General features: G+C 66.0%; 2 protein-coding genes across 5 annotated transcripts; one reads left to right on the top strand and one right to left on the bottom strand.

The window, feature by feature from the left end:
- Positions 1-845: 845 nt before the first annotated feature.
- Positions 846-19,416, top strand: SPTB (spectrin beta, erythrocytic). Of its 2 annotated transcripts, XM_039712339.1 has the most exons (36): positions 846-967; positions 4,262-4,459; positions 4,534-4,685; positions 4,862-5,035; positions 5,145-5,236; positions 5,318-5,398; positions 5,491-5,606; positions 5,807-5,919; positions 5,999-6,186; positions 6,268-6,385; positions 6,709-6,867; positions 6,950-7,252; positions 7,402-7,552; positions 7,644-8,511; positions 8,593-8,730; positions 8,810-9,569; positions 9,662-9,864; positions 9,948-10,038; positions 10,113-10,259; positions 10,764-11,027; positions 11,160-11,375; positions 11,463-11,552; positions 11,649-11,924; positions 12,271-12,401; positions 12,650-12,854; positions 12,937-13,311; positions 13,451-13,695; positions 13,776-13,914; positions 13,988-14,072; positions 14,159-14,355; positions 14,441-14,550; positions 14,824-14,908; positions 17,563-17,732; positions 17,811-17,984; positions 18,056-18,098; positions 18,545-18,715. In XM_039712339.1, exons 2-36 carry the CDS (start codon positions 4,312-4,314, stop codon positions 18,713-18,715), a joined length of 6,978 nt encoding a protein of 2,325 aa, XP_039568273.1. In that variant the 5' UTR covers positions 846-967; positions 4,262-4,311. The 2 variants fall into 2 exon arrangements, with proteins under 2 accessions (XP_039568273.1, XP_039568274.1); XM_039712340.1 differs by lacking the exon at positions 846-967 and having other exon boundaries at positions 4,312-4,459; positions 18,545-19,416.
- PLEKHG3 (pleckstrin homology and RhoGEF domain containing G3) lies at positions 18,898-27,545 on the bottom strand. Of its 3 annotated transcripts, none has more exons than XM_039712345.1 (17): positions 27,462-27,545; positions 24,647-24,960; positions 24,458-24,558; positions 24,291-24,360; positions 24,145-24,191; positions 23,908-24,058; positions 23,642-23,776; positions 23,351-23,533; positions 23,049-23,141; positions 22,879-22,965; positions 22,735-22,768; positions 22,542-22,649; positions 22,197-22,400; positions 22,086-22,093; positions 21,816-22,001; positions 21,490-21,561; positions 18,898-21,318 (listed from the first exon to the last, which is right to left on the bottom strand). In XM_039712345.1, exons 2-17 carry the CDS (start codon positions 24,920-24,922, stop codon positions 20,002-20,004), a joined length of 3,072 nt encoding a protein of 1,023 aa, XP_039568279.1. In that variant the 5' UTR covers positions 24,923-24,960; positions 27,462-27,545; the 3' UTR covers positions 18,898-20,001. The 3 variants fall into 3 exon arrangements, with proteins under 3 accessions (XP_039568279.1, XP_039568278.1, XP_039568277.1); XM_039712344.1 differs by having other exon boundaries at positions 18,898-21,561; positions 22,197-22,235; positions 22,326-22,400; positions 27,462-27,544; XM_039712343.1 differs by having other exon boundaries at positions 18,898-21,561; positions 27,462-27,544.
- Positions 27,546-27,778: the final 233 nt, after the last annotated feature.

The raw sequence follows: 27,778 nt of genomic DNA, 5'->3' as shown, positions 1-27,778 counted from the left end.
TGGGAGCTGCTGGGATCAGCAGTGAGATACCCCGGGCTGGTGGGATACCCCGGGAAGTACCTGGGGGGCATCCAGGGCTAGCGGGGGACATCCAGGACTAGCCGTGGGACATTCAGGGCCAACTGTGGGGTGTTGTAAATCGGCTGGGGGACACTCTGGATTAGTGGGGAACCCGCAGGGCCAGGTGCGGGGTGCCTGTGAGGAGCTGGGGGGCATCCAGGGACAGCGGGGGACACCCAGGGCTGACTGCAGGGCGGCTTGGGCTAGCTGGGCGTCATCCAGGGCCAGCTGGGGACTGCCTGCGCTCGATGGAGGACACCACGGACCAGCTGGGGGACATGCAGGGCCGGCGGGGGTCACGCAGGACAAATCGGGGGGTGCCTGGGACGAGCTGGAGCACACAGGGGTCCGTCTAGGGGGGGCCCGGGACGAGTCGGGGAGCTCGCAGGGCTGGCGGAGGACACCTAGGGCTAGCTGGGGGATGCCTGGCACTAGCCGGGGGGCATCCAGGGCTAGCGGGGGACACGTGGGGGGCTGGCCGGGGGGGCTGGCCGGGGACCCCCGCCGCTGTCGGCGGGGCGCTGCGCCTCTGCGCAGCCTGCAGGTGCCGGTGCCGCCGGTGCCGCCGCCGGTGGTGCTGCCGATGCCGGTGTCGGTGCCGCTGCCGGTGCCGGTGCCGGTGGCGCTGGCGGCCGGGGGGCGCCGCTGTGCTGCATTGCGGGGCGGGCGGCCCGTCCCCGTCCCCGTCCCTGCGCCCATCCCCGTCCCCGCCCGCCCGGTCGGCTCGGCCCGGCCCTCCCGGGGGGAGCGGGGCTATCGGGGCCGGGCAGCGCCGCCGGCTCCGGGTAGGAATGTCCCTGCGCGCCCAGATAATGTTATTTATATCGCGGTGCAGGGCGGCTCCGCTCCCCCCGCCCCGCTCCCGCACCGGCCCCGCCGCCGCTCGCCCGCCCGCCGCCCCGCGCAGGTGAGACCCCGCGGCACCGGGATGCGCCGCTCCGGGGAGCACGGGAGGCACCGGGCACGGCGGGAGGCGCCGGTCCCCGGGGACAGGCGGCGGGGGGGCACCGACAGGCGCTGCCCGCCCCGGGGATACCGGGTGGGGGGTGCGGCACCGAACACCGGGCGCGGTACCGGGCGGGGGGGGAAGGTGGGCGCGGAGGAAAGTTTGGTGGCGAGGGTGAAGAGCCCTCCGGGGAGCCTGAACCCCCTTTTCGCCCGCGGCGGGGGGTCTGCTGTCACCCCGTGTCCCTCGGGGCTGCTCTCGGGAAGGACGGGGCGGGCGAGTGGCGGTGACTTTCTAGGGACACCCTGTGGACAGCTCGGGGACACTGTGGGGACACCCTGGGGACACTTTTCCTGGGGTGCCAACCCCTGGAGGGCTCCCCACACTATTCCTTGGTGCTCCCAGCACTGTTGGGACGCGGTGGAAAAGCCGAGTCCTGAGGGTCTTGGTGGGACACATCACCCAATCCACTCAGTTCCCCAGTTTTTAGCAACTGGGCAAACTGGAGGGTTACTGGGAAGGGTTTTTGGGGTGCCGTGCCTTTGGTCCCCCTTGTCCCGGTGCCAGGAGGATGCTCACGGGTGGGCTTTGGGGTGGGGGAATTCTTACCCTCGCCCCAATAACCTAGGGGTCCCCCAGGCCTGATTCCCCAGCTTTTCCCTTTATAAATCTCCAGCTCCCAAACCAGGGGATTGGGGCACCCTAGAAGACGGTGGCAAGCACAGGAGACTCAGAAAACCTTGCTGGGTGCCAGCATGGCCCCCCACAGAGCATTTTATAGCTATCATGTGGTTTTGGGGCACTGCCCGGTGATTTTGGGGTGCAGGGGGGGGCAGCTCCTAAGAAGGGAGCGGGGCTTGGCTGGCGCCGTGCGCAGGGGAGGCCTATTTATAGCCAAAAATGTCTGTGGAGTGTCAGCACGTGTGCGTGTCACCGGCTTGGGTGACATGGGACAGTCCTGGCACGGCCGGCATGTGGCCCTGGGGAAGCCCAAATTCTCCTGGCGGGTGGGAGGGCGGCTGGGGAGCCCTGGCCGGGGCAGGGCGGCGCTGCCGAGGAGCTGTGCCCTGCCTTTCCGTGCCCAGGTGCCCCGTGCTGTGCCGTGTGGCCGTGCCGAGAGGGACCATCTGCTCCCGGCCCTGGCAGGCAGGACACTGTTGGGGGGCTGGGGGGTGCCCCCCGGCTCCTGCTCCTTCCCAACCAGAGCACGGCTGCTTGTGGACACGGGGGAGATGCCGAATCCAAGTGTTTTGGTGAAGTGGAGCAACGGGGACATGCCAGGCTCTGCGTGGCAGTGATGGGGCAGAATTTTGGGGTGTTTCGGGCAATTCTGATGAGTTTCTGTGCACTGGAAATGGGCTTGCTGGCAGCGTGCTGTGGCTGGGAGGGATGAGCCAGGGAATGGGTTTGAGGGTGCCATAAGTGCCAGGCGCCAACCACTGCCCCGGCCGCCCTTGGGGCGTGGGGGGACATTCCGTGTGCCTGGCGGGGGGACCGTGGTGGTGGCAGGGTGCCAGCCCCTCACCGGGAAGTGCTGATTCACCGAGGCGAGCCGCTGGCCGGGGAAGGCGACGCTGCCCGGGCCATGGCCGCAGGATGCTGGCGGCGAGGCCGGCATGCTGGCATTCCCGGCTTTCCGCACGCTGAGCGGCAGGAATGACAATTCCCGGGTGGCGGGTGCTGGTGGCGGCGTGGCTGTGGCAGGGAGGGCTGCTCAGAAGGCGCCGGTGTGGCGGAGGGAGATTTAAAGGGTGGGTAGCGCCCGCGCTCGGGATGCTCCCATGGGCCTGCTGTGGCTCCCTTCGGCGTCATCTCCTCCTCCTACTCCTCCTCCTCCTCCTCTTCCTCCTCCTCTTTCTCCTCCTTGGATGCTCGGAGCCATGGCCCCGCTGCCGTGTTGTCGGGGACATAGTCAGAACTGAGGTATCCTGCAGAGTCTCAACACAACTTAGCACACCCAAACTGCTGGCAGTCCCTGATGCTTTGGGGGCAAAATACCCAAATTTGGTCTCCCAGAGGGCTTTCCTGCCAGGGTGAGCTGGGTGCTCTGGCAGAGGCACAAAGGCCCAGCTCCAGCACCCTCCTGCCTGCTCTGGTACACACCTGCATGGCCCTGCACCCACGCGAGTGCCTGTCGTGTGTGTCCCTTGCACGCTCCGGTGTGGTCCTGCACGTCCTTGCTCAGGCACACAAACTCTGGCACATTTCTACTTGTCCTCGTTCACCTGTGCACGCTCTGGCCTGTCCCTGTGTGTCCTTGCTCACAGGCACACTCTGTCACACTTCTGCGTGTCCTCGTTCACATGTGGATGCTGTGACAAGTTCCTGCATGTCCTGGCTCACAGGTACACGCTCTGCCACCCTTCTCCATGGCCTTCCTCACACTTGCACACTCTGGTGTGCTCCCGAGTGTCCTTGCTGTGCTGCCCACACTCCTGCATGCTCCTCCACGTCCTTTCATGCTCCTGGTGCCTCCGGGTCCAAGCCAAGGCCCTGCCTGTGCCGCCCCGATTAGGGTGCAGAGCTGGGGTGTGGCACAGCCTGGGCCGCCCCGATAACCCTGCCAGGGGGGACATGGGGGATGCCCGGGGGGGACCTGGGGGCCCATGGGTTGTCACAGCTCACGGGGACAGCAGGGATTTGGGGCACACGGGGTTCCCCCTGGCCCTCACCACTGAGGGCTCTGTGCAGCTCTGGGTTGCAGGAGAGGTCCCGGACATGCTGCTGGCTGCGGGGAGCCCCAGCCCATCTCCTCGCACCCCTCAGGGGCCCCAGCAGCCACCGACAGCTGCTCAGAGGCATTTTTAGATACCAGCCACGTCCTATCTGTGTCTCAAATGTCCCCGGGGGTGGGTGCCCCCCCCTGCCGGCAGCTGTCACCCACTTTCTGCTACCAGTGCTGGCGAAGCCCCTGTGCAGTGCAGGGGTCGGGCTGGGGGTGAGCAGCAGTCCCTTCCCTGGGGGCATCCAAGGATTGGGAAGACACCTCTGGGGACCTGGGCTGGGGTTTCAGCTGGGCAGAGAGCCCTGTGTGGGGATGCAGCACCGTAAATAGCCAACAGCACAGCTCGGCAGGGCTCAGCACGGTGGTCCTGGAGAGGGCAGCTGCCAGGTGCCCCCCCAACACCTGGGTGGGGCGAGGCTAAATCCCTCTGAGCAGCTTATCCCGAGGCTCTGAGCCGCAAATCCCCACGTGCCGCAGGGCCCCTGAGCCACCGTGTCCGCACCGATGCTCACGGTCCCGCTGTCCCCCAGGGGCCTCTCACCGGTAGCCGACGGCCACCGGGCCGGGGCACACTGGGACCATGACCTCGGCCAATGACTACGAGCAGCTGGAGCTGCAGCAGCAGTACAGCCGCATCAACGTCCGCTGGGACGCGTCCGACGATGAGCTGGACAACGACAACAGCTCCGCACGGCTCTTCGAGCGCTCCCGCATCAAAGCCCTGGCAGGTGGGTGGCAGGTCCCCTCGGTGCCGCCCGGGTTGTCCCCACTGTTGGTGACCCTGTGCCCGCTGTCCCTCCAGATGAGCGGGAGGCTGTGCAGAAGAAAACCTTCACCAAGTGGGTGAACTCGCACCTGGCTCGTGTCACCTGCCGCATCTCAGACCTCTACATGGACCTCCGGGACGGGCGGGTGCTCATCAAGCTGCTGGAAGTGCTGTCAGGAGAGCTTCTGGTAGGAATCCCATCCAGCTGGAGACCCTGGGACCTCTGGCCTGCCATGGCACACCACACCATTTCTCTTGGTGCTGGCCAAGGGGTGGGGTGGCAGCTTGGGTGTGGGGGTGTCCCTGGGCAGGGCTTGGGGTACCCGGTGTGGGAAGGAGGGTGCTGAGCACTGTCACACCCCAGCCCAAGCCCACCAAGGGCCGGATGCGGATCCACTGCCTGGAGAATGTGGACAAGGCGCTGCAGTTCCTGAAGGAGCAGCGGGTGCACCTGGAGAACATGGGCTCCCACGATATCGTGGACGGCAACCACCGCCTCGTCCTCGGCCTCATCTGGACCATCATCCTCCGCTTCCAGGTGAGGACAGGTGGTTTGGGGCATTCCTCTGCTTCACACCTCATTCCCAGGTGGGAGCCATCCTCCATGGAACTGCTGTTCCAACCCTAGAATGTCCTTTGGCCCCCAGATCCAGGACATCATTGTGGAGACACAGGAGGGCCGGGAGACACGCTCTGCCAGGGATGCACTGCTGCTCTGGTGCCAGATGAAGACAGCAGGGTAGGTGGTGGGACCCCATGTGACCGCGTCAGGGTCTGTGAGTGTCCAGAGAGTGACAGTGACACCCTGTCCCCATCGCAGGTATCCCCATGTGAACGTCACCAACTTCACCTCGAGCTGGAAGGATGGGCTGGCTTTCAATGCCCTCATCCACAGGCACAGGTAGGTGGCACAGCAACAGGAGCTGGGGTGGCAGTGGCACCGAGAGATGTCCCACAGGTGTGTCACTGCTGTCTCGTGCCCTCTGTCCCCAGGCCTGAGCTGGTTGACTTCCAAAACCTTACCAAATCCAATGCCCGGCACAACCTGGAGCACGCGTTCAGTGTGGCAGAGCGGCACCTGGGCATCACCCCTCTCCTCGACCCTGAAGGTGAGGCAATTGCTGTCCGTCCCCCTGCCTCAGTTTCCCCAGGGACATTCCCAGGCTCCAGAGCGTGGAGCACAGAGAAGTTCCCAATACATGGAAGGAGGGCCTGGGTGGGCACAGGAGGGACCTCATGAGGCTGTGGTGGCCTGTGAAATTGGGTTGAGGTTGGGTCGGGAGTGACGCCTCTCATTCGCACCGGGCAGATGTGTTCACGGAGAACCCCGATGAGAAGTCCATCATCACCTACGTGGTGGCCTTCTACCACTACTTCTCCAAGATGAAGGTGCTGGAGGTGGAAGGAAGGCGCCTGGGCAAGGTAGGGAACGGCGTTGAGGCGGTCGGGGGTGTTCTCTTGGGGTGCCGGCCCCTCATGCTCCCCCCCGGTCCCGCCGCAGGTCATTGAGCACGCCAAGGAGACGGAGCGGATGATCGAGGGCTATGGGGGGCTGGCGTCCGACCTGCTCACCTGGATTGAGCAGACCATCGCCTCCCTCAACAGCCGCAGCTTTGCCAACTCGCTGGCCGGGGTGCAGCACCAGCTGCAAGCCTTCAGCACCTACCGCACCGTGGAGAAGCCCCCCAAGTAAGAGCCCCCTGCTCCCCGTGCCCACCCGGCGCTGTGGGGCACCCAAGGGTGCCCAGCGCTGAGCTCTTTCTGGGGCAGGTTTCAGGAGAAGGGCAACCTGGAGGTGCTGCTCTTCACCATCCAGTCGCGGATGAGGGCCAACAACCAGCGTGTCTACACCCCACACGAGGGGCGCCTGGTCTCTGACATCAACCGGGTATGGGCTCCGTCTGCCATGGTCGAGTCAGGTCCATCTCCTGGGGGAAACTGAACTCCTCTCCTGGGGCAGACTGGGTCTATCCCCAAGCAGTTCAGGTCCTTGGGCAGGCTGGGATGGGTTCTGGAGCAGGATGAGTCCGTCTCCTGAGGCAGTTCAGGTCCATCCCAGGACATGCTGAATCCATACTGGGACAGGACTGATCCATGCCATGGCAGGTTGTGCTCCTCCACCTGGGGGTCACCAGCAGAACGAGACACGGGTCGGTGGGAGGATGTGGGATATGGGGGATGTGCCACCTGTCCAGTGCCGCCTTCCCCCAGGCCTGGGAGCAGCTGGAGAAAGCGGAGCACGAGCGGGAGCTGGCACTGCGCAACGAGCTGATCCGTCAGGAGAAGCTGGAGCAGCTGGCACGGCGCTTCGACCGCAAAGCAGCCATGAGGGAGGCCTGGCTGAGCGAGAACCAGCGCCTGGTGGCCCAGGTGAGGAGGGGAACCACCCACCCCAGGGACCCCCGCCCTGAGGAGCTCACCAGAGCCTCACCACGGGCTCTGTGCCGGGCAGGACAACTTCGGGCAGGACCTGGCAGCCGTGGAGGCGGCCAAGAAGAAGCACGAGGCCATCGAGACAGACACGGCTGCCTACAGGGAGAGGGTGCAGGCCATTGAGGCGGTGGCCAAGGAGCTGGAGCTGGAGGGCTACCACGACATCCAGCGCATCAATGGGCGGAAGGACAACATCCTGCGGCTCTGGGAGCAGCTCCTGGAGCTGCTGGCTGCCCGGCGCCAGCGCCTGGAGATGAACCTCACCCTGCAGCACCTCTTCCAGGAGATGCTCCATTGCATCGACTGGATGGATGAGGTCAAGGTGAGCTGTGGGCATTGGGTGTCACCATGGGTGAGATGTCTTTGTCCCACCAGGTGTTGGTAGGAGTTCACTGGGGAGGGAGATGAGATGTTGGGGTGCTGGTGCTGAGTTTTGGGTGTCAATGCAAAATGGCTGAGGGTCTCCTGCAGGTGAAGCTGGCATCTCCTGAATCTGGGAAGCACCTTCTGGAAGCAGAGGAGCTGCTGCAGACCCACCGTCTGCTGGAGGCCGACATGGCAGTACAGGCAGAGAAGACCCGGGCCATCAGCGCTGCCGCCCTCCGCTTTGCTGACGCTGAGGGTGGGTGTGCCAGGACACCCCTGCATCCCTGGCGTGGCCAAGGGGAAGCAGGACACTGTCCTGACGAGCACCCACTCTGCTCCCTGCCCAGGCTATCGTCCCTGTGACCCCAAAGTCATCCGGGACCGCGTGAGCCACCTGGAGATGTGCCGGCGAGAGCTGCAGGTACTGGCGGCGCGGAGGAGAGCCTTGCTGGAGCAATCCCGCTCCCTCTGGACCTGCCTGTGGGAGCTCGACGAGGCAGAGAGCTGGATCAAGGAGCAGGAGCAGCTCTACTCCTCGCTGGACTTCGGGAAGGACCTGCCGGGCGTGCTGCTGCTCCAGCGGCGGCACGCCGCCTTCGAGGCCGAGCTGCGGAGCCGGGGCGGGCGGCTGGAGCAGACGCTGGCGGTGGGCGAGGGGCTGGCGGCCGCGGGCCGGGCGGCCGAGCAGCTGCGGGAGCGGGGGGTGGCCGTGCGGGCGCTGTGGGCGCAGCTGGAGGAGCTGGCGGCCTTCCGACGGCGCGGCCTGCGGGAAGCCGAGGGCTTCTTCCAGTTCCAGGCGGAGGTGGAGGAGTTGGCGGAGGGGCTGCAGGATGCCCGCCGGCGGGCGGCCGCCGAGGAGCTGGGCCAGGATGAATCCCGCACCCTCGTCCTGCTGCGGCAGCACCAGGAGCTGCTGGACGAGCTGGCGGCCGCCCGGGAGCAGCTGGACAGGCTGGCTCAGCAGGCCGAGGGCTTCCCGCCGGAGCTGCGCGCCGGCCCCGAGGCGCAGAGCCGGCTGGCGGCCCTGCGGGAGCTGCAGGCCGAGGCGGCCGCGCTGGCCGAGCGCCGCGGCCGTCAGCTGCAGGATGCCCTAAACCTCTACACCGTTTTCGGGGAGAGCGATGCCTGCCATCTCTGGATGGGCTCCAAGGAGACCTGGCTGGCAGAGCTGGAGGTGCCGCAGGCGCTGGAGGACCTGGACGTGACGCAGCGCAGGTAGGAAGGAGCCCCTGCCGTGGCGGAGCTGCCGTGCCCTGTCCTGAGCTGCTGCTCTTCTAAGCCTGGACGTTCCCACAGGCTGGACGGGCTGGAACAAGACATGGCCACCGTGGCTTCCCAGATCGCCGCGGTCAACCAGGCAGCCGATGGGCTCCTGGCTAGCGGGCATCCCCGGAGCCCCCAGGTGCGGCAGTGCCGGGAGCAGCTCAACGAGAGGTACGGTGGCGGTGGTGCCGGGCAGGCGGGTGACGCGGTGCCGGTGCATCCCCCGCCATCCCCCGCTTCTGTCCCGCAGGTGGGGCCGGTTCCGGGAGCTGGTGTCGGAGCGCCGGAGGGCGGTGGGCTCGGCACTGCGCCTCCTTAACTACAACCTGGAGTCCGAGGAGACCCAGAAATGGCTGCGCAGCAAAGCCCGTGCGGTGGAGGCCACGGCCGAGCTAGGCCGTGACCTGGCTGGCGTCCTGGCCACGCAGCGCAAGCTCTACGGCATCGAGCGGGAGCTGGCCGTGGCCCAGGACCGCCTGGCCGCCCTGCGCTCCCAGGCCGAGCGCCTGGCCGAGGAGCGGCCCGAGGCAGCCACCGAGGTGGCCCAGAAGCTGGCAATGGCCACCTCCGCCTGGGACGAGCTGCAGGCGGCCCTGGCAGAGCGCGCAGTGTCCCTGGGGGAAGCCGGGCAGCTCCGGAGTTTCCTGCAGGACCTGGATGACTTCCAGGCGTGGCTCTTCGGCGCTCAGAAAGCCGTGGCGGCCGTCGATGAGGTGCCGGCGTCGCTGGGGGAGGCAGAGGAGATGCTGCAGCGGCACGAAGCGGCCCGGCGCGATGCTGAGGAGCATGAGGGAGCCTTCGCCGCCTTGGTGGAGGCGGGGGAGCGGGTGCTGGGGGGACAGACGGACCCCGAATACGAGGGGCTGCGGCAGCGCCTGGGCGGCGTGAAGGACGGCTGGGCAGCCCTGGGCAAGATGGCAGAGGCTCGGAAGCGCTTCCTCACCCAGTGCCGCAACTTCCAGGAGTTCCTTCGTGACACCAAGCAGGCGGAGATCCTCCTCACCAAGCAGGTGGGTGCTCAAGCGGTGTCCTTTGGGTGTCTTGGCTCACGGGCACCCCAAAAATGGGTGATCATGCGCTGATCCCTCGCTGTGCCCCTCAGGAGTACACGCTGTCCCACCTGGAGCTGCCCTCAACACTGGAGGGCTCGGCTGCTGCCCTGCACCGCTTCCAGAACTTTCGTGCTGATGTGGAGAGCAATGCCAAGAAGGTGCCAGAGGTGGTGGTTGGTGGCACCAAGCTGGTGGCTGAGGAGAACATCTTTGCCGAGAAGATCTCTGAGAAGTGCCGAACTCTCCAGGAGCGGTGAGTCCGGCACATTGCTGGTGGATGGGTGGGCAGCGTGTGGGCAGTGGGGCTGATGCTGCACATCCATGGTTCCCTGACAGGCATGGAGCTGTCATGGACAAGGTGGAGGAGGCAGCAGGTTTGATGCAGGACAACCACGACCTACAGACCTTCCTGCAGAGCTGCCGTGAGGTAGGAATGCAGCATGGCTGGTGGCATCCCTGGGGGGTCCCCACTGGCTGAGCACTGACACCCTTTCCCTGCAGTTTGATGCCTGGGTGGATGAGAAGATGCTGATGGCTCAGGATGTCTCCTATGGAGAAGCCCGTGGTCTCCACAGCAAGTGGCAGAAGCATCAGGCATTCATGGCTGAGCTGGCACCCAACCAGAGCTGGCTGGAGAAGATTGAGGCGGTAGGTGCCAGCACCGTGATCGGAGAGGGGGAACAGAGTTGGGGAACAGTCTGGAGCATGAGGAATTGCCGAGGGAGCTGGGAGAAAAGGAGGCTCAGGGGGGATCTTCTTGCTTTCTACAACTCTCTGACGGGAGGGTGCAGCCAGTTGGGGGTTGGCCTCTGCTCCCAAGAAACAAGGGAAAGGATGAGAGGAAACAGCCTCAAGTTGCACCAGGGCAGGTTTTGATTGGATATCAGGGAAAATTTCTTCAGGGAAAGGGTTGTGCAGCCCTGGCACAGACTGCCCATGGTGGTGGTAGAATCCCCATCCCTGGAGGGATTTAAAAGCTGTGTAGACGTGACATTTGGGGACATGGGTTAGTGGTGGCCTTGGCAGTTCTGGTGGAATGGTTGGACTCGTTGTCCTGGGAAGTTCCATGACTCTGGAGTGCTCCCAGCCTGCTGCACGGGTGCGGTGCCCCCCGTGCCGCAGTGACCACCCACGTCTGCGCTGTCGCCGCAGGAGGGGACGGAGCTGGCCACGCGCAAGCCGCAGTACGGTGCGGTGGTGACGCAGCGGCTGGAGGAGCTGCGGCGGCGCTGGGCCGAGCTGCGCCGCGCTGCCGAGGACAAGGGCCGGCAGCTGTTCGAGGCCGAGCGCGCGGCGCTCTACGCCCGGAGCTACGGGGAGCTGGAGAGCTGGCTGGGGCGGGCGCAGGAGGAGCTGCGCCACGCTGAGAAGGTCAAGGACCTCACCGCCACCAACCTGCTGCTCAAGAGGTTGACGGTGGGTACTGGCATCTCACAGGGTTCTTTGGGAAGGGGCAGGAGGTCCAAGGCCATGGAGTCTGCTCCCAAATGGGACTGGGGTTCTCCATCTAGGCTCAGATCCTTAACTCACATGGATTTGCCCCGCCAGAGACTGGAAGAGCAAGTGAAAACATGGATGAAGGAGCTGGAGGAACTGGGGTGGCAGGGCACCCCTGGTGCTGGGGACGTGCCAGATACCACCAAGCAGGAGCAGATGCTCCGGCAGCGAGTCCTTGAGCTGCTGGAGCCACTGGAGAGGAAGAGGAAGGAGCTGGAGACTGCTAAGGCCATGTACCAGCTGGGGCGGGATCTGGAGGATGAGACGGTGAGTGTTCTTGCTGTGGCAGGGGCTGGGGGGGCTGGGGGTGCCCATGAGTGCTGCAGGGGGCTCAGTGGGTGCTCCTTCCCGCAGCTGTGGGTGCAGGAGCGGCTTTCCCTGGCGAGGTCAACGGATCACGGCACCGACCTCCCGAGCGTGCAGCGCCTGACCAAGAGGAATGAGGTGAGCCTGGGTACTGCAGCAACAGCCGCCATCCCGGGTGGTCCCTCGGGATCCATCCCATGGGTGACTCTCACTGTGATTCCCTCCTGCCGGCAGACACTGCAGAAGGAGCTGGCGGGCCATGCCCCCCGCCTGGGCGAGGTGCTGAGCCGGGGAGAGGCAGCGGGGAGCGGTGAGGAGCCAGGCCCGGAGCTGGCGGCACAGGCGCAGGAGCTGCGGGCGCTGTGGGAGACGCTGCGGGAGGAGGCAGCCGCCCGGCACCGGCGCCTGCGGGAGGCTGAAGAGGCCCAGCAGTACTACCTGGATGCTGATGAGGCCGAGGCCTGGGTCAGCGAGCAGGAGCTCTTCATGGGACCCGAGGAGAAACCAAAGGTGAGGAGTGATTCCATGTGGTGGTCCGTGTTTGGGGGGTCTGTGCTGCGGCACTGGGCCGTGCCTTGCTGGGATATCCAGTGTTGACCCAGGTGGTGCCACGCTGTTCTGTTGAACATCATCCACATGTGACACACCATGGCGTGTCCAGCTCCTATGTGTCGTTCCCATGCCATTACACAGCATCCATCCCATTCCATGCCATGCCCCTCTGGGCTCGCCATTGCTCCCTGTGGCATCAGACAGAGCCAGAACATTCCCATAGGGCAGACGCTGAGTCTAGGCCCTAGTCCCTGTCCCCCAACCATTCCAGGTGCTGATGGCACCGATGTTTTCCATGCCATAGGATGAGGAGAGCTGCTTGATGATGCTGAAGAGACATGTCCGGCAGCTGCGCTCCATCGAGGACTACGGACAAACCATCAAGGAGCTGGCGGGGAGGGCACAGCAGCTGCTCTCTGCCGGCCACCCCGAGGGGTAGGTGCTACACCACATGTCCCCTGTCCTTTGGGGCAACCCCGTGCCCTCAGCACCGTGTGGGTGGGGGCTTTGGCTGGAGCTCTGGCAGTGTCAGCTGCTCCAGTTGGGCAGGGAGGTGGTCGGAGAGGGATATGGGGAGCACAAAGCGGGTCCTTCACCCCCAACCCGCCAGATGTCAACATGGGTGGGTCTGGGACATGTTTTCCTTGGTGAGAACTGGGTGTCTGTGTGCCGGGGCCGCGCAGGGAGCAGATCATCCGGCTGCAGGGCCAGGTGGACAAGCACTACGCGGGGCTGAAGGAGGCGGCCGAGGAGCGCCGCCGGCGCCTGGAGAACATGTCCCACCTCTTCCAGCTGAAGCGGGAGGTGGAAGAGCTGGAGCAGTGGATTGCTGAGCGCGATGTGGTTGCTTCCTCCCCGGAGATGGGGCAGGACCTGGACCATGTCATGGTGAGAGTGATGCCATGGATGTGGCGGTACTGACGGGTGGCTTGAGGCAAGGTTACTTGACTCTTCTCTTCCCTCCATGCAGCTCCTGCGGGAGAAGTTTCGTGAGTTCGCGCGGGAGACAGGGAGCGTGGGGCAGGAGCGCGTGGACCGGGTGAACCTGACCATTGAGGACCTCATTGACGCGGGGCACATCGAGGCAGCCACCATAGCTGAGTGGAAGGACGGGCTGAACGAGAGCTGGGCCGACCTCCTGGAGCTGATTGACACCCGCATGCAGCTCCTCGCTGCCTCCCATGACCTCCATAAATACTTCTACGACGGTGCTGAGCTGCTGGCCCTCATCGCCACCCGGCGCCAGGAACTGCCCCAGGATCTGGGCGAGGATGCCGGCACAGTGGAGGCTTTCCACCGCATGCACAACGCCTTTGAGAGGGACCTCCAGCTGCTGGAGGCACAGGTGAGGCTCCAACCTGACGTGGATGCCAGCACTCAGCATTCTCTGTGGTCTGGTGGAAGGTGTCCCTACCCATGTTGGAGGCTGGGCTCAATGATCCTTGAGGTCCCTTCCAACCCAAGCCGTTCTGTGGTTCGTGCAGGTGCAGCAGTTTCGGGAGACAGCAGCGCGCCTGCAGACTGCCTATGCCGGGGAGAAGGCGGCTGGAATCCAGGAGCAGGAGCAGGAGGTGTCCCGAGCGCTGCAGGAGCTGCTGGAAGCGTGCAGCGGGCGCAGGGCACGGCTGACGGACACGGCCGACAAACATCGCTTCTTCAGCATGGCACGGGATCTGCTCTCCTGGATGGAGAGCACTGTCCGGCAGATTGAGACACAGGAGAAACCCAGGTATGGATGCACCCAGCGGGCACCCGGGATGGGGCATGGAACCGATGGCACCACTGACCCTGGTGCCTCTGTGTCCTCAGGGATGTCTCCTCGGTGGAGCTGCTGATGAAGTACCACCAGGGAATTAAGGCTGAGGTGGATGCTCGGGGCAAGAACTTCACCGACTGCATCGAGCTGGGCAAGAAGCTGCTGCAGCGCAAGCACCAGGATTCACCAGAGGTGAGGGAATCAGGGATGGGGCGTGGTGGGGGTGATGCCATCTGGGCCACTCCCTAACAAGATCCCCTCACAGATCAAGGCGAAGCTGGTGGAGCTGGTAGACAAGAGGAAAGCCATGATGGAGACGTGGGAGCAGCGCTGGGAGCGGCTGCGGCTGCGTGAGTGCACTGGGGGTGCCGGGAGGAGTGCGGCAGTGCCAGGGGTGGCTGGTCCAGGGGCTGAGCACTGCCCATCCCTCCCACAGTGCTGGAGGTGTGCCAGTTCTCCCGCGACGCCTCGGTGGCCGAGTCGTGGCTCATGGCTCAGGAGCCCTACCTGGCCAGCAGCGACTACGGGCAGACGGTGGACGCGGTGGAGAAGCTGCTGAAGCGGCATGAGGCTTTTGAGAAGTCCTCCGCCACTTGGGAGGAGCGCATTGCTGCCCTCAGGAAGCTGACAACGGTGAGAAAGGCTCGGGATGAGGCCTCTGCCTGCCCTGGTGCAGTCTGCCCCCCATCCCTTACCACCTTCACTCCTTGCCTGGCAGCTGGAGCTCCTCGGCGGGCGCTCTCTGCGTGAGGGGCTGGCGCGGGACGGGACGACGCGTTCCGAAGCTCCTGACTACTGCCTGGATCTGGATGGGGAGCTGGAGGCCGGGTAAGGGATGCTACCATCATTCCACGTGACCAGGGACACTGTTTCCACATCCCTCTTCTCAGACCATTAAGGATGTTTTGTAGCATTAAGGGGCTTTTTAGCAATTTGCCTTTTCCAAGCAATAAATTGATGCTGATGAAGAGAAGAGATGAAGGTCAAGCCTCACCCTGACAGGGCTTTTATCCCTCGGGGGGACAGGAGAGCAGCAGCCGGCCCCATCCCTATGGGATCATGTCTAGGATGGGGATGCTGACTGGCTGTCTCCCTGTGCAGGTCAGAGGAGGAGGAGGAAGAGGAGGAGAAGAAGGATGTGAGCACACAGGACACTTCGCTGCCCACTACTGATGGACCAGAGCCGGTCAGTTCTTGAATTTAGCTTTTACCTTCCCTAATGACCAAAAAGGTGTCCCTGCATGCAAAAAATTGTCCCTGCATGCAAAAATGTGTCCCTGCATGTCCCACAGCTCCTGGCACCCCTTGTGACCATGACCTCACTGTGTTGACAGATCCCCACATTCCCAACCCTCACCTTGTCCTTGCCTTGTGTTGAATAAATGTTGAATGACCCCAAAAAGGCCGGGTGGGCAGAGGGGTACTGCAGGTCCCCTTTGCCCCAGCTCCTGGGGTGACATGGGGGGTGGCATCCATGGTGTACGTGTGTGTCTGGAATCCGTGCAGCAGCCAGAGTTGGAGTGTCTGCCCTGGGGCCACCGTGTCACCCCAAGGGACATCATTGTTGTGTGGGACATCAGCACCCTGCAGGGCATCATCACCCTGCGGGGCATTGTCACCCTGTGGGGCATCATTGGAGCCATGCAGGACATCAGCACCCTGCAGGGAATTTTCACCCTGTGGGTCATTATCACCCTGTGGAGCATCATCACCCCGAGAGACACAGTCACCGTATGGAGATTGTCACCCCATGGGGCACTGTCACCCTGTGGGACGTTGTCACTCTACCCGGCGTCAGCAGCCTGTGGGGCATCATTACACCCTGCAGCATTGTCACCCTCCGAGGCAGGCATCGTCACCCCCAGGGCATTGTCACCGTGTGCCAGCCCCTGTGCTTGCTGCCAGCTCTCTGCTCCTCCCACATGCTCTGCCTGTGCAGGGACACGATGGCTCTCTGTGGCTCTGCCTGCTTGGGGACAGGAACCCCTTCTGCTTCTTCTGCCTGCCTGGGGACATGGGCATCTGCTGGCTTCTCAGGGACCAGGTCACTCTCCCCTGCCCGGGGGCAGGATCCTTGAGTGCCTACACAGGAACAAGCTCCTTTGTGCCTGATCAGGGACGTGGGGATCTTCTGGCTGCTCAGGGAGAGTGTACCCCTCTGCCTGCTTGGGAACATGGCCATTTTCATCAGCTTGGGGACAGAAGCCCCTCTCTGCTTACTGCCAGCCTACTCAGGGACATGGGCATCCTCTGGCTCCTTGGGGACAGGAACCCCTTCTGCCTCTTCTGCCTGCTTGGGGACAGGGGCATCTCCTGGCGCCTTGGGGCAAGATCATTTCTGCCAGCACAGGGACACGTGCATCTTCTGGCTACTCAGGAACAGGATCCTCTCTGCCTGCTTGGGGACATGGCCACTTTCAACTGCTTGGGGACAGGAGTGCTCTCTGCTTACTGCCAGCCTGCTCGGGAACATGGCCATCTTCTGGATCCCTGGGGACCAGATCACCTTCCCCTGCATAGGGACAGGATCCTTGGGAACCTACTCAGGGACAAGAACATTTCTGCTGGCTCAGGGACATGGGCATCTCCTTGGGGACAGGGTCCTGCTCTCCCTTCTGGGGGACATGGGAATCTTCTGGCTCCTTGGGGACAGGGTGGTCTTTGCTTGCTCAGGAACACAGACACGTTTCCCTGCTTGGGGACAGGAGTCCCCTCTACCTGGGACATCTCCTGCTGCCCTGGGAGCAAGATCACATTCGCCTACTTGGGGACGAGACCCCTGACTACACATCTGGGGACAAGATCACCGCCTGCCTGGAGACATGGGCATCTCCTGGCTCCTTGGGGACAGGGGCCCTGGCCAAGCCCCTCCTGTGGCACCCAGCTGAATGGGCATCCCCTTCATCAGGAACCACTTGAGATGATGGCACTGGTGCCACGGTCCCCAGCCAGACCTCCCACTGTCCCCATGTCCCCTGGGCTGGCGACAACACTGAGGTGGCTCCCAGGACTGCTCATCTAGCTTGGTTCAATGTCATCACCCCAAATCTGAGGAGACACTGGCACCAAGACAGGGCTGCCAGGGCTGGCCCATGTCCCAGCCTCTCACTGGGGTCCTCCCAGTAGCCACCAGTTTTTGAGTACTGGAGCTGGTGGCTTCACTGGCACTGTGCTGAGGGTCCCAGCTGATTGCTGGGGTCTTCCCAGTACCCACCAGTTCCCACATACTGGAGCTTGTGGGGTCACTGGCACTGAGATCTGGGGATCCTAGGGCTGGACCACATCCCAGCCACTCACCGGGGTCCTCCCAGTAGCCACCAATTCCTGCATGCTGGAGCTGGACACGTGGACACGCACCCACATTGACACCACACTGAGACCCAGGGCTGGACCATGTCCCAGATGCTCACTGGGGTCTTCCCAATAGCCATCAGTTCCCACACACTGGATCTGGGGTCACTGGCACTGCTCGGAGGGTCCCAGGGCTGGACTCACTGCAGGATCCCAGACACTCAGTGGGGGATCACATCTGGGATGGGGATGCTGAGCCATCCTCCCAGCAGACACCAGTTCCCACCTATCGGGACTGGTGGGGTCACTGGCATCCAGGCACGCACTCGGGTCCTCCCAGCAGTCACCAGTTCCCACATTCACTGTCACTGGTACGGACACCTGGGGGTGATTCATCCCCAGGCCACCAGACTGAGGTCCATGACCCGCTGGTGACAGCAACCCGTGTGCCCAGTGCCACCATGGGAGGGGACAACACCTTGCCACGGGTCCGTCAGTGGCAGTGGGTGGGCGACACTGCGGCATAACCACGCTGTTGCCTCGCAACAGCTGGCACCGAGGACAGGTGACGAGGAGCCGGTGTCACCGACCCCACGGCCACCGCGGGAGGAGCCGGAGGAGCCGGCCACGCTGCCCGCCCGTGTCAGCAGCGTCCAGCTGGAGGGCTACCTCGGCCGCAAGCACGACCTGGAGGCGGCCACCAAGCGCGCGTCCAACCGGTAGGCACGGCAGCGGTGGCGGCGAGCGCGGTGTCCCCGGCGGGGCGGTGTCCCCAGGGTGACACGGTGCTGGCGCAGGTCGTGGAGCACGCGGTACTGCGTCCTGCGGGGCGGCCAGCTCGCCTTCTTCAAGGACGCCAAGAGCCGCGCGCTGGGGCTGCCGTGCCAGGGCGAGGAGCCCCTGGGGCTGTGGGATGCCCGCTGCGAGGTGCCCGCGGGCTACAAGAAGAAGAAACATGTCTTCAAGCTCAGGTGAGGGCGTGGCGCCTTGTGGGGTGGCACAGTGGGCATGCGTGGCACTGGTGTCTCTGCTCTGTCCCTAGGCTCAGCAATGGCAGCGAGTGGCTTTTCCATGGCAAGGATGAGGTGAGGGGTGGCCTGGGGGGACAGGGGACACGGGGTGGCTAGTGGAACTCAGGGTGGCTGGGGGATGTGGTGGTGGTCAGCAGTGCCCAAGGGGACAGGGGTGGTCAGAGAGGGACACAGGGTGGCTGGATTTTCCCAGGGGGACACCAGTGGTGCCCAGGGGTATATGGGGTGGCTGTAGTTGTCCAGGGGACGTGGTGGTGGCCAGCAGTGACCGGGGTACACAGGGATGGCCAGGGGATGTAGTCAGCAGTGGCCAGCAATGCTCAGAGGGGCAGGAGATGGCCAGGGGTGCCATGAGGACAGTGAGGGGCTGGCAGTGCCTGAGGGGACATGGGTGCCTGTGGAAAACTTGGAGCAACTAGCATCATTTGGGGGGCCCTGGGGTTGGCTGGGATTCTGTTGGGGGGCCAGGGAAGCCCCCCTGACCCCACCCGTGCCCGCAGGAGGAGCTGCAGGCCTGGCTGCAGGGGCTGAGCGCGGCCATCACGGAGTGTCGGGGCAGCCGCGGGAAGGTGCAGAGCCTCCCCCTGCCCATACCCCCCGCCCCCCCTGAAGCCCCCCTGCCCCGCAAGGACAAGGAGAAACGCTTCAGCTTCTTCCCAAAAAAGAAATAACCCCCCTGGATGGCGGGGGTGGGGGGGATGACACCCCACATCACACCAGCGGGGCCACGCGTGCGTAAGGAGACGCGTGTGCGGTACCTGCACAGGTGCCACCAGGTCTAGAGGGGCACGCGGGGGTCACGCGTGGGCAGGAGCCCCCGAGCCCCCCCGCCACGAGCACACGTGTCCGTGTGCACAGTGTATATATATATATATTTGTATTTATATATATACATACATTTACACGCTTCAGGCACACCCCTGTGCGGAGGCGGCCGCAGGCGCCCCCCAGGCGTGTGCCCCCCGTGCCCATACGTGTCCCTGCACGCACACGTCTGCACACGTGTGTCCCCGCATGCAGGTGCACCCCCGGCCCCCCTCCGCACGCACGGCACAGGTGTGCGCCCCACAGGTGTGCATGGACCCCCCAGCACCCGCACGGGGGGCGCGTGGGTGCCCCCCAAAGCCATAACCCCCTCCTGCAGCGCGTGGGTGCAGAGGGGGGACCCCCTGGCCCCCGCGGGCACCAACCAAAGAGCGTCAGCCCATGGGGGCCCCTCTCTGGCACCCCCCATCCCGTGCCCCCCCCCAGCCGGGGTGGGGGGGCCCCCTGCACCCCGCAGCTGGGCCGAGACACCCTGGGGGGGAGGGCGACCACAGAGGAACTTTGGGTTCAGTTTGGGGTTTTTTTTCTAATAAAGATGTGAAAGCAAGTGGGGTGCAGTGCTGGGTGCCTGCGGAGCATGGGGGGCCGCTGGTACTTGTAGTGGGAGGTTCATGGGGTTCCCAAGGTCCTGTGGGCAGAGAGAACCAGAGGTGTCCCTTGTCCAGAACAGGATGGGAGTCCTCAGGGGTCTCCTTCTGCCAGGTGGGTTGGGGGAGTCCATGGGGTACCCCTTTTCCTGTAGGCTGGGGGGCCATGGGGTGCCCCTTCTTCCAGGTACATCGGGGTCCATGGGGTGCCCCTTCTCCTGGACAAGCTGGGTGTCCATGGGGTGCTCCTTCTTCCAAGAGGGCTGAGGGTCCACGGGGCTGCCCCTTTTCCTGGGCAGATTGGAAGTACCCAAAGGGTTCCTTTTTGCAAACAGCTGGGGGGCCATGGGGTGCCCCTTCTTCCAGGTAAGTTGGAGATCCATTTGGTTCCCCTTCTCCCAGGCAGGTTGAGGATGCATGGGGTGACCCTTCCTCCAACTAGACTTGAGGTCCATGTGGTGCCCCTTCTCCCAGGCAGGTTGGGGGTCCACGGGATGCTCCTTCCCTTGGAGTCCCCAGGACACCCGTTCTCCCCGCTCCAGCCCCTAGCTGGCAGCGTCGAGGGTCTGAAACTTCTGCCGCAGGTCCCTGACGAGGCCGTGGCGCAGCGGCTCGGGGCTGCCGGGGGTCTCGGGGCAGCGCCGCCGGTACTCCTCGGACGCCTGGTAGGCTTTGCAGCGCTCCACCACCGCCTTCAGGCAGATCTTCTCCCGCGTGGTGGGCGAGCGGATCTGCACGTAGGCCGGGGGCTCCGGCAGCCGCTCCAGCACCAGCACCCGCTGCCCCTGGCCCAGAGGGGCTTCGGCCGCCACCCACAGCGCCCCGTCACTGCTGTACCGCGCTGGAGCCGGGCTCGGGGTGCTGGAGCCCCCGTTGGCCTCAGCGCTGCGGCTGCGGCCGCTGCCCCGCTCCTTCCCGGCCGGGCGCCCACCGCGGCCGGGACCCTCGGGCGCCGAGCGGCTGCGGCTCACCGGCGGCGGCCGCGGGGCCCCGAAACGGGCACGAAGCTCCCGCACGTCGGGCCAGGCGAAGGGTTCGGTGCCCACGGGGCTTGAGGGGCTGCGGGGGTCACGCGGGGACGGGGACGCCACCAGCACCTCGTCCTGCGGCACAGCCAGCGAAGGGGTGCTGGGCGGGGGGTCCCCGTCCTCCTGCGGCGGCAGCGGGGGACGGCGGGTGCCGGCGCGGCGGCTCTTGATGCGGAGGCTGTACTGCCGGGCCAGCTGGTACACCTTGGTGCCCAGATGAGGGGGTGTCAGCAGCAGCTGCGGGGGTGGCCCTGGGGGTGACACCGCAGTGCCCACATCATCCTCCTCCACGATGAGCAGCGGCTCGGGGGGCTGCGCCCCGTTCTCCTGGCACGGCTCCGGTGCCTCGGGCTGGGTGGGGGGCTCAGGGCTCTCGGGGGGCCGAGGGAGCCCATTGAGGCGGCACACGGAGCTCCGCACCAGCCCCTTGGGGATGAAGGAGAGGCTCTCGCGGCGGCGCACCCCGAAACCGGCATCGCGGTGCTCGGCGTGGCCATAGTAGCTCTTGATCTTGTCGAGGAGCAGGCGGTCCCGGTTGGAGAGCAGCGATTCCCGGCGGGCTCTGATGAGGGGCTCGGGCGAGGGGATGGCACTGGGGGACTCCCCGGGCTCCGTGGATTCGAGCGGGGGGCCCCCATCCAGGCTGAGGGTGCTGCCACCATGGCTGGGGGTGCGTCCCAGGGTCCCCTCCAGTGCCAGGCTGCTCCTTCGGGACAAGCTGCCGCCGCCGCCGAACCGCTCGGCGATGACGCTGGCCTGGTCCAGCACGGAGGGTGGCAGGATGCTGGCGGCTCCTTCCCCCTCCTCCTCCTCCTCTTCCTCGCTGCTCAGCACCTGCAAATCCTCCGCAGCGTGCTCCGGTTCCCTGTCCCCGCTGGGCAGTGCCAGGGTCCCCACCAGGGATGGGGATCTGGGGACCTTGGGGTGCTCCCCAGCACTGCTGTTGGGGCTGTGGGTGCTGGGTCCCTGGGCACTCCCGGCTGGGGCCCGGGGGGTCACACTGACCTTCTCACAGCTCCCTGGCCCCCAGCTGCTCGGCCGCTTGGGTCCCTCCAGCAGCCACGGGTGTTCCCCAGCCTGGGCAAGACAAATGTGGGGAGTCATGAGCTGGGGGAGCACCCAGGTGCTCCGAGCAGGTTAAATCCCAGCCAAGCCATGGGGCCCAGGGAGGGGGCACTGAGAGCAACACGGGACAACATCACACCACCTGGCGTGGTGTGGGATGTCCTGGTAGTGAGGCGGGGTACCCCAGGAGTGATGTGGGAGTGCCCCAGAAGCGATTTGGGGTGCTCTGCATGCCCTCTTGGGGTTTGAAGGGCTGGTGTAGGTACCTGCTCCTCCTGGGGCTCCAACAGCAGATCCCTGGACCCTGGCAGCTCCTCCTGGCAGTCCTTGCCCAAAGCCTCCTCTTCCTCCTCCTCCTCTTCCTCCGCCACCATGCCCTCAACCGCTGCCCAGGCTCTGGGGTGCTGGTGTGGCTCCCCAACTTGCAGGAGCGCCCCGTCGCTGCCCGTGTTCTGTGTGGGGGTGAGCGCCGGGCTCAGCACCCCGTGCCAAGGCTGGAGGGACTGGGCGCCCCAACCCACCACACCCGGCCTTACCTTCAGCCCTGCCAGCCAGGACAGAGAAAAGCAGAGATTAGTGGAGCCAAAATCCCCCTAAATTCCCCCCATGGCCCCCAGCCACCCGGTGCCACGGTCCTGCCAGCTCACCTTGCTCGCCCAGGTGCCACAGGTTGTGCTTGGCGGGCTCTGGGGGGAGGGGAGGTGACAGTGGCATCACCCCCATGTCCCCCAGCTCATCAGCACCCCGAGCCCCCTGATCCCGTCCGCTGTCCGCACCCGCCTGCCTGCGCCCCCCGTGTCCCTGCAGCCGCTCCAGCAGCGTCTCCATGTGCCCCTGGTGCTGGAAGGGCTCTGTGGGAACAGCGATGAGGCACCATCAGCACCCTCCCTACGGGCTTTGGTGTCACCCAGCCACAGCTGGGCCCTGGTGATGGGGTGACGGAGGGGTAGCATGGTGGGGACACATGTGACACTGGTGACACGCGCTCTCACCAGACTGCCGGCGTCCCTGGAGTGGCTCGGTGGCAGCGTCACCCAGGGGCTGGCAGGACCAGCTCTTCTTCAGGCGCTCAGGGCTGCAGCGGGGCAGGCGTGGGGGGTCTGTGGGGACAGGGAGTGACACCGGGGAAAATGGAGGGGACAGAGTAGGGCAGATAGGGAATGATAGGGCACTGGTGGCACTTACAGAACAGGTCCATCTCCAGGATGGCTTCCTTAGCCTGGGTGGAGGGAGGATGGAGAGAAATGGGGCAAAGGTGGGGTACAGCTGCCCCCCTTGCTGTGCTGGGGGGTCCCTGGTGTCACTGAGGTGCCCACCCCACCATCTCACCTTTTGGGGGATGGTGGCGTGGTGGTTCTCCAGGATGAGCCGCTTGATGTGGTGAGTCCACACACGCTTCTCCTCCACGCTCTTGGCCTGAGGGGCGCGGGGAGGGCAGTGGGGTCGGACAGGGGGTTCCGGGTTGTCCCCAGGGTGCCCCTCACCCCATGCCCCCCTACCTGCAGGCTGTGCTGCTGCTTGCCATGCTTGTAGTGTGCCAGGCTGAAGCAGAGCGAGTCCCGCGTGCTCTCAATCAGCATCAGCGAGGAGCACTGTCAGGAGAGGCGTCAGCATCCCTGGAACTTCCCACCCCAGCACCCACTGGGGTCCCTGGCACTCATTGGGCTCCCCCATTCCCAGCACTCACTGGGGTTCCTGGCACCCACCCTGTCCCTCCATCCCGGGCATCCACAGGAGTGCCTGGCACCCGCTGGGCTCCCCACCCCTGTCACCCTCACAGCCTCCTGTCCCTATCCCGCACCGGGATGTGGCTCTTGTAGACATAGTGGTCACCACGGCGCTTGGTGATCAGCAGGGCCTTGTCGAAGAGGAAGAGGGCACGGTCGTGGCGCACCCGCTGTGCCCGAAATGTGCCCTCCAGCACCAGCTCCCCGTAGCTCGTCAGGTCCGGCCCCTTCCAGCCCAGCAGCAGTGACTGGATCTCCTGCACAGACACAGGGGCGTCAGCACGCCTGCCACAGGGCCCACCTCATGTCATCTGGTGCCACCCACTGCCCCTGTGGTGTCTCCCTGGTGTGCCCCCGGTGCCCACCTGCTGGCGGATGGCGTGCTCGTGCTTGCGCTTCATGTCATTGATGTACCAGGCCACGCAGGTCATGGTGTCGATGGCCTCCAGCACCAGCTCGTAGTCGTCCCCTGCCTTGTGCTCAAAGTGCCTGGCGATCTCCTGGGCATGGCATGTGGCATCAGGACATGGGAATGTGCCGTGCCAGGTGCCTGGACCGCTCCAGGCACCCAAGCCGTGTCGCTGTGCCACCCCGTGCCCACACCGTGCCATGCTGGGCACCAGGCGCTCACCTGGAGCAGCAGGTGGTACTTGAGGATCCTCTGGACAGGCTTAAGCAGGTAGGCCCCGAGGGGCAGCGCGTGGCGCAGGCGCTCCTGGCATTCCCGCAGGAACCGTGCCTGGACCTTGCTCCTCATGCACTCGGTCAGCGCCGCCACCGAGCTGCGGGCAGGGAGGGGCTCAGACCCCTGCCCACCCGTGTGCCCCCTGCCCGCCTCCCTGCTCACCCGGCTGGGCACCCAACCCACCTGGGGTAGTTGTTGCAGTACTGGGTGTAGATGGCAAATTCCTGGCTCTGCAGGAAAGGGGAACACAGTGAGAGCCTGGTATGACCGCGTGTCCCCCGTGGTGTCCCCACAAGGCTCCCGGTGCCCCCCACTTTGCTCGCCCTTACCCGGGTGACGAAGCACACGGCCACAGCCACGGGGTCATTGGCGCAGCTCTCCAGGTTTTGCAGGAGGGTGCTGGGGGGCACAAAGAGGGCAGGGTGACCACAGTCCCCACACACCCACGGGACAGGGTCACAACCCTGTCACCTCCCAGTGGCACCTGCTCCCCCACCTGCTGAGCTCGTAGATGTCCTCGATGTTGCCGAAGAGCGCGCTGACCTGCTCCGGTCGCAGCACCGGCTCCTCCGCGTCGATGATCTTGCCCAGGTAACCCTGCCGGGCACCCACGGTGGCACCACTGCACCCCTAGACCCCACACTGAGTCTGAGGGGTGTGCCCCCGTGTGCCCCCCGGCACCCACCTCCACGATGCTGCGCAGGTCACGGGCGTAGGTGCGCTCAGACTCCACGATCTCCTGCACCACGCGGTCCAGGTAGCTGGGCTTGGCCCCGGGACCCCCGAAAGCTGCCAGGGGGTGCCCACCGCGGGCACCCGGCCACCCCCCCGGGGACGCGTTGTTGTTGGCGTTATGGAGCCCCTCGGCCCACGCCTCGGTCCCGGTGCCGGGCGGATCCTCCATGGCACAGCCGGGCTCCGCGCTCAGGGCAGGGCGCTGCGGGCACGCGGGCACCGGCATCCCGGCATCCCCCGGCAGCAGTGGGGCTCAGGGCGGCTCTGGGGGGAGAATGGTGGGTTAGGGGGTGCAGAGAGCCCCCAGATATGGGTGGCATGTGGCACCAAGGGAGTTCACCCCCATGAAGAGTCCTGATGGCCAAACTCTCTATGCCAAGGGGTGCTAGAATCCCAAAAATCCCTGGGTACAGCACAACGGAGGATCTCTGCACAGCCCACCAATGCTGAGATCTGGGAGTCCAGCCGCTCCTCATACCCGGGGACCGCGCTGGGACCGGGTGGGACGAGCGCCTCTGCCCCCACCCACCGGGGCCGTGCGTCAGCGCCGCGCCCGCGGGACACCTTCCAGGTGAGCTCAGCGCCGGCTCGCCCTTCCGGACCACCGGTGCCACCGGGCTCCTCCCGTGCCACCGAAACCGCTCAGTGCCACAAACACGGCTGGGACAGCCAGAAAACAGCGGCCAGCGGCAAAGCGTGTGGGAGTGTCGAGGCCGCTGAGCCCGGTCACCGCGGCGGGCGGCCCTGGGGACAGTGACCTTGAGCTGGGCCACGTGCTGCGCCGGCGGCGTGGCCGCCCGAGCCCCCCGGCACCCCCGGTGCCGGCACCGAACCGGTCAGGCCGGTTCCCGCCGCCGCTTCCCCACACCCGCCGTGCCGCGTGGCCGCCATCCAGCCACCGCCCTCCCCGGAGCTTCCCCGAGCACGCCAGGAGCCCCCCAAAACGCCACCGCGGTGGGGTTTGGGCCCATGTCCCCAGTGGTGCCACAGCCCGGAACCCCGGGTGCTGGCACATCCAGCCGTGCCAGGGGGCACCTCCCGGGCATGCCGGATCCAGGTGACTGTGGGAGCAGCTCCTCCAGCCCCCAAATTCCTCACCCCTGCAGGCATGGGGCACCCGGTCCCAGGGTCACCTCGACCCCGGGGGGCACCCAGCCGGTGACACCAGAGACAGCAGACCCCGGGCATCCCTCCGGGCAGTGTCCAACCCCTATCCCACCCTGCCGGGGGACAAGAGAAGACCCCCAGGTGGCACAGGGGGTCCCCACAGGGGCTCCCCCACCTAACACCCGGGCGGGGATTTGTGGCTCCCGCAGCTCGCCCCCGAAGGCCACCCCCGGCCATCCTAATCCTCTCACAACAGCGGGATTACGGCGCCGCTCTCACGTCACCGGGACCGCGGCCACTCTCCTGGGCCCGTGGGCCGCCGTCATCCCGCCCCGGCGATCGACCGGGGGGGGTTGATCCTCTTACCCCCCCGGTATCGCCTCGGTGGGCACGCGGCCGCCCGGGGCCCTCCCGCTCCCGCCTGCTCCGGCTGGGATTAGCTGTGACCTTCACGCCCCCGGCCGTCCCCAACCCTGCCACAGAGGACGGGCGATCCCCCTGGAGCGCCGAGCGGGGGGCTCTGCTGGGTCCCCAAAACTCCCCGGTGGGGGAAACTGAGGCAGGCGCCGGGTTGGGGGCGCCGGGCCGGCGGGAGGGAGGTGGGATTTTCTCCGCACCGTGGGATCGCCGGCCCCGTTGCACATTCCAGCGCGGGAGTTGGGGCGCGAGGCACAGCCCACGGCGTTTTCCCAGGATCCCGGCACGGCACGGCACGCCGGGAGAGGGGCCGCGGCGCGCCAGCCCGCCGGAGCCATATAAGGGCAGGCGGTTCACCATTTCCAGGCATTTTCCAGAATCCCAGCGGCCTCGGGAGCGGGGAGGTCGCCGCCGGCTCGGGCGCAGCTGCCGCGGCCGCCGCTCCCGGCCCCGGCTGGCACCGGCGCTGCCCGGCGGGCACGGCGCGGGCTGGGCGCCGGCGCTGCCGCCCGCGGGGACTCGGGGGGCTCGGCACCACGGGGGTCCCCGTGTCACGGCATTCCCGGGACAAGGCGGCACCGACCCGCCGGGCTGGCAAAGCCTCTTAGTGCCCGGCGCCCGTGGCGTCGCGCCGCCTAATCCCGAAGGAGGGGCGCAGGACACCCCCACCTCCCGCGGGGACCCCTGTCCAGGGTCACCCCACATGCCACAGCCTGTCCTGCACCCCCGGCTCGGCTTGAGGACAGCCCAAATCTCTCTGGGTGCCTGTCCCGGGGCTCTGCCAGCACCCCAAGGTCCTGCTGTCCGCTGCCCCGCGGGGACCCCGGTATCCCCAACTCCCACTCCGTGGGGGCCCCCACCTCCCGCCTCACTCCGGGCATCCCGGGACTCACGAATCCTGCCTAACCAGGGCCCGTGGATCCTGCTCCACCGGGATGCAACGGCTCGTGTCCCAACAGGACCCACAGATCCTGCCGCGCGGGAATGCACCGGCTCCCGCCCCACCGGAACCCAGGAATCCCACTCCGCTGGGATGCAACAACTCCCTTTCCACCGGGCCCCTCGGCTCCCGCTTCACCGGGATGCAACAGCTCCTGTAGCACCGGGACCCCCGGATCCTGCCCCAGCGGGAGACCCCCGCTGCCGGGGACCCTCGGGACGGCCCCCGCCGGGCGGGGACCCCCGGCTCCCCTCCCGCTGACCCCACGGCCGTGCCCCGTTCCCGCCGGGACCGGACTCACCGCGCTCCGCTACCGCCGCCGCCCCGACCCGTCCCGGCCCGCCCCGTCCCGGCCGTGCCCGCAGGAAGCGGCGGGAGCGCCCCGGGGCGGGGACAGCGGCCGCCCCGCCCGGCAACGGGAACGGGAACGGGGACTCCCGGGAATGGGAGCGGGGAGTCCCGGGAGTGGGAGCGGGACAGCGGCGCAGCGAACCCGGGCGTGACCGCGGCACGGTCCGGTACTGTCCCGGTCCCGGTCCGGTGCAGGCGTGGTTCCGGTACAGTCTTGGTACAGTCCTGACACGGTCCCGGCACAGTCCAGGTGTGGTCCCGGTACTG

Source organism: Passer montanus, unplaced genomic scaffold (assembly GCF_014805655.1).
Source record: "Passer montanus isolate IOZ18808 unplaced genomic scaffold, ASM1480565v1 scaffold264, whole genome shotgun sequence".
NCBI lineage: Eukaryota > Metazoa > Chordata > Aves > Passeriformes > Passeridae > Passer > Passer montanus.
Note: the sequence above shows the minus strand (reverse complement) of the source record. Positions and strands in the feature narration are given on the sequence as shown.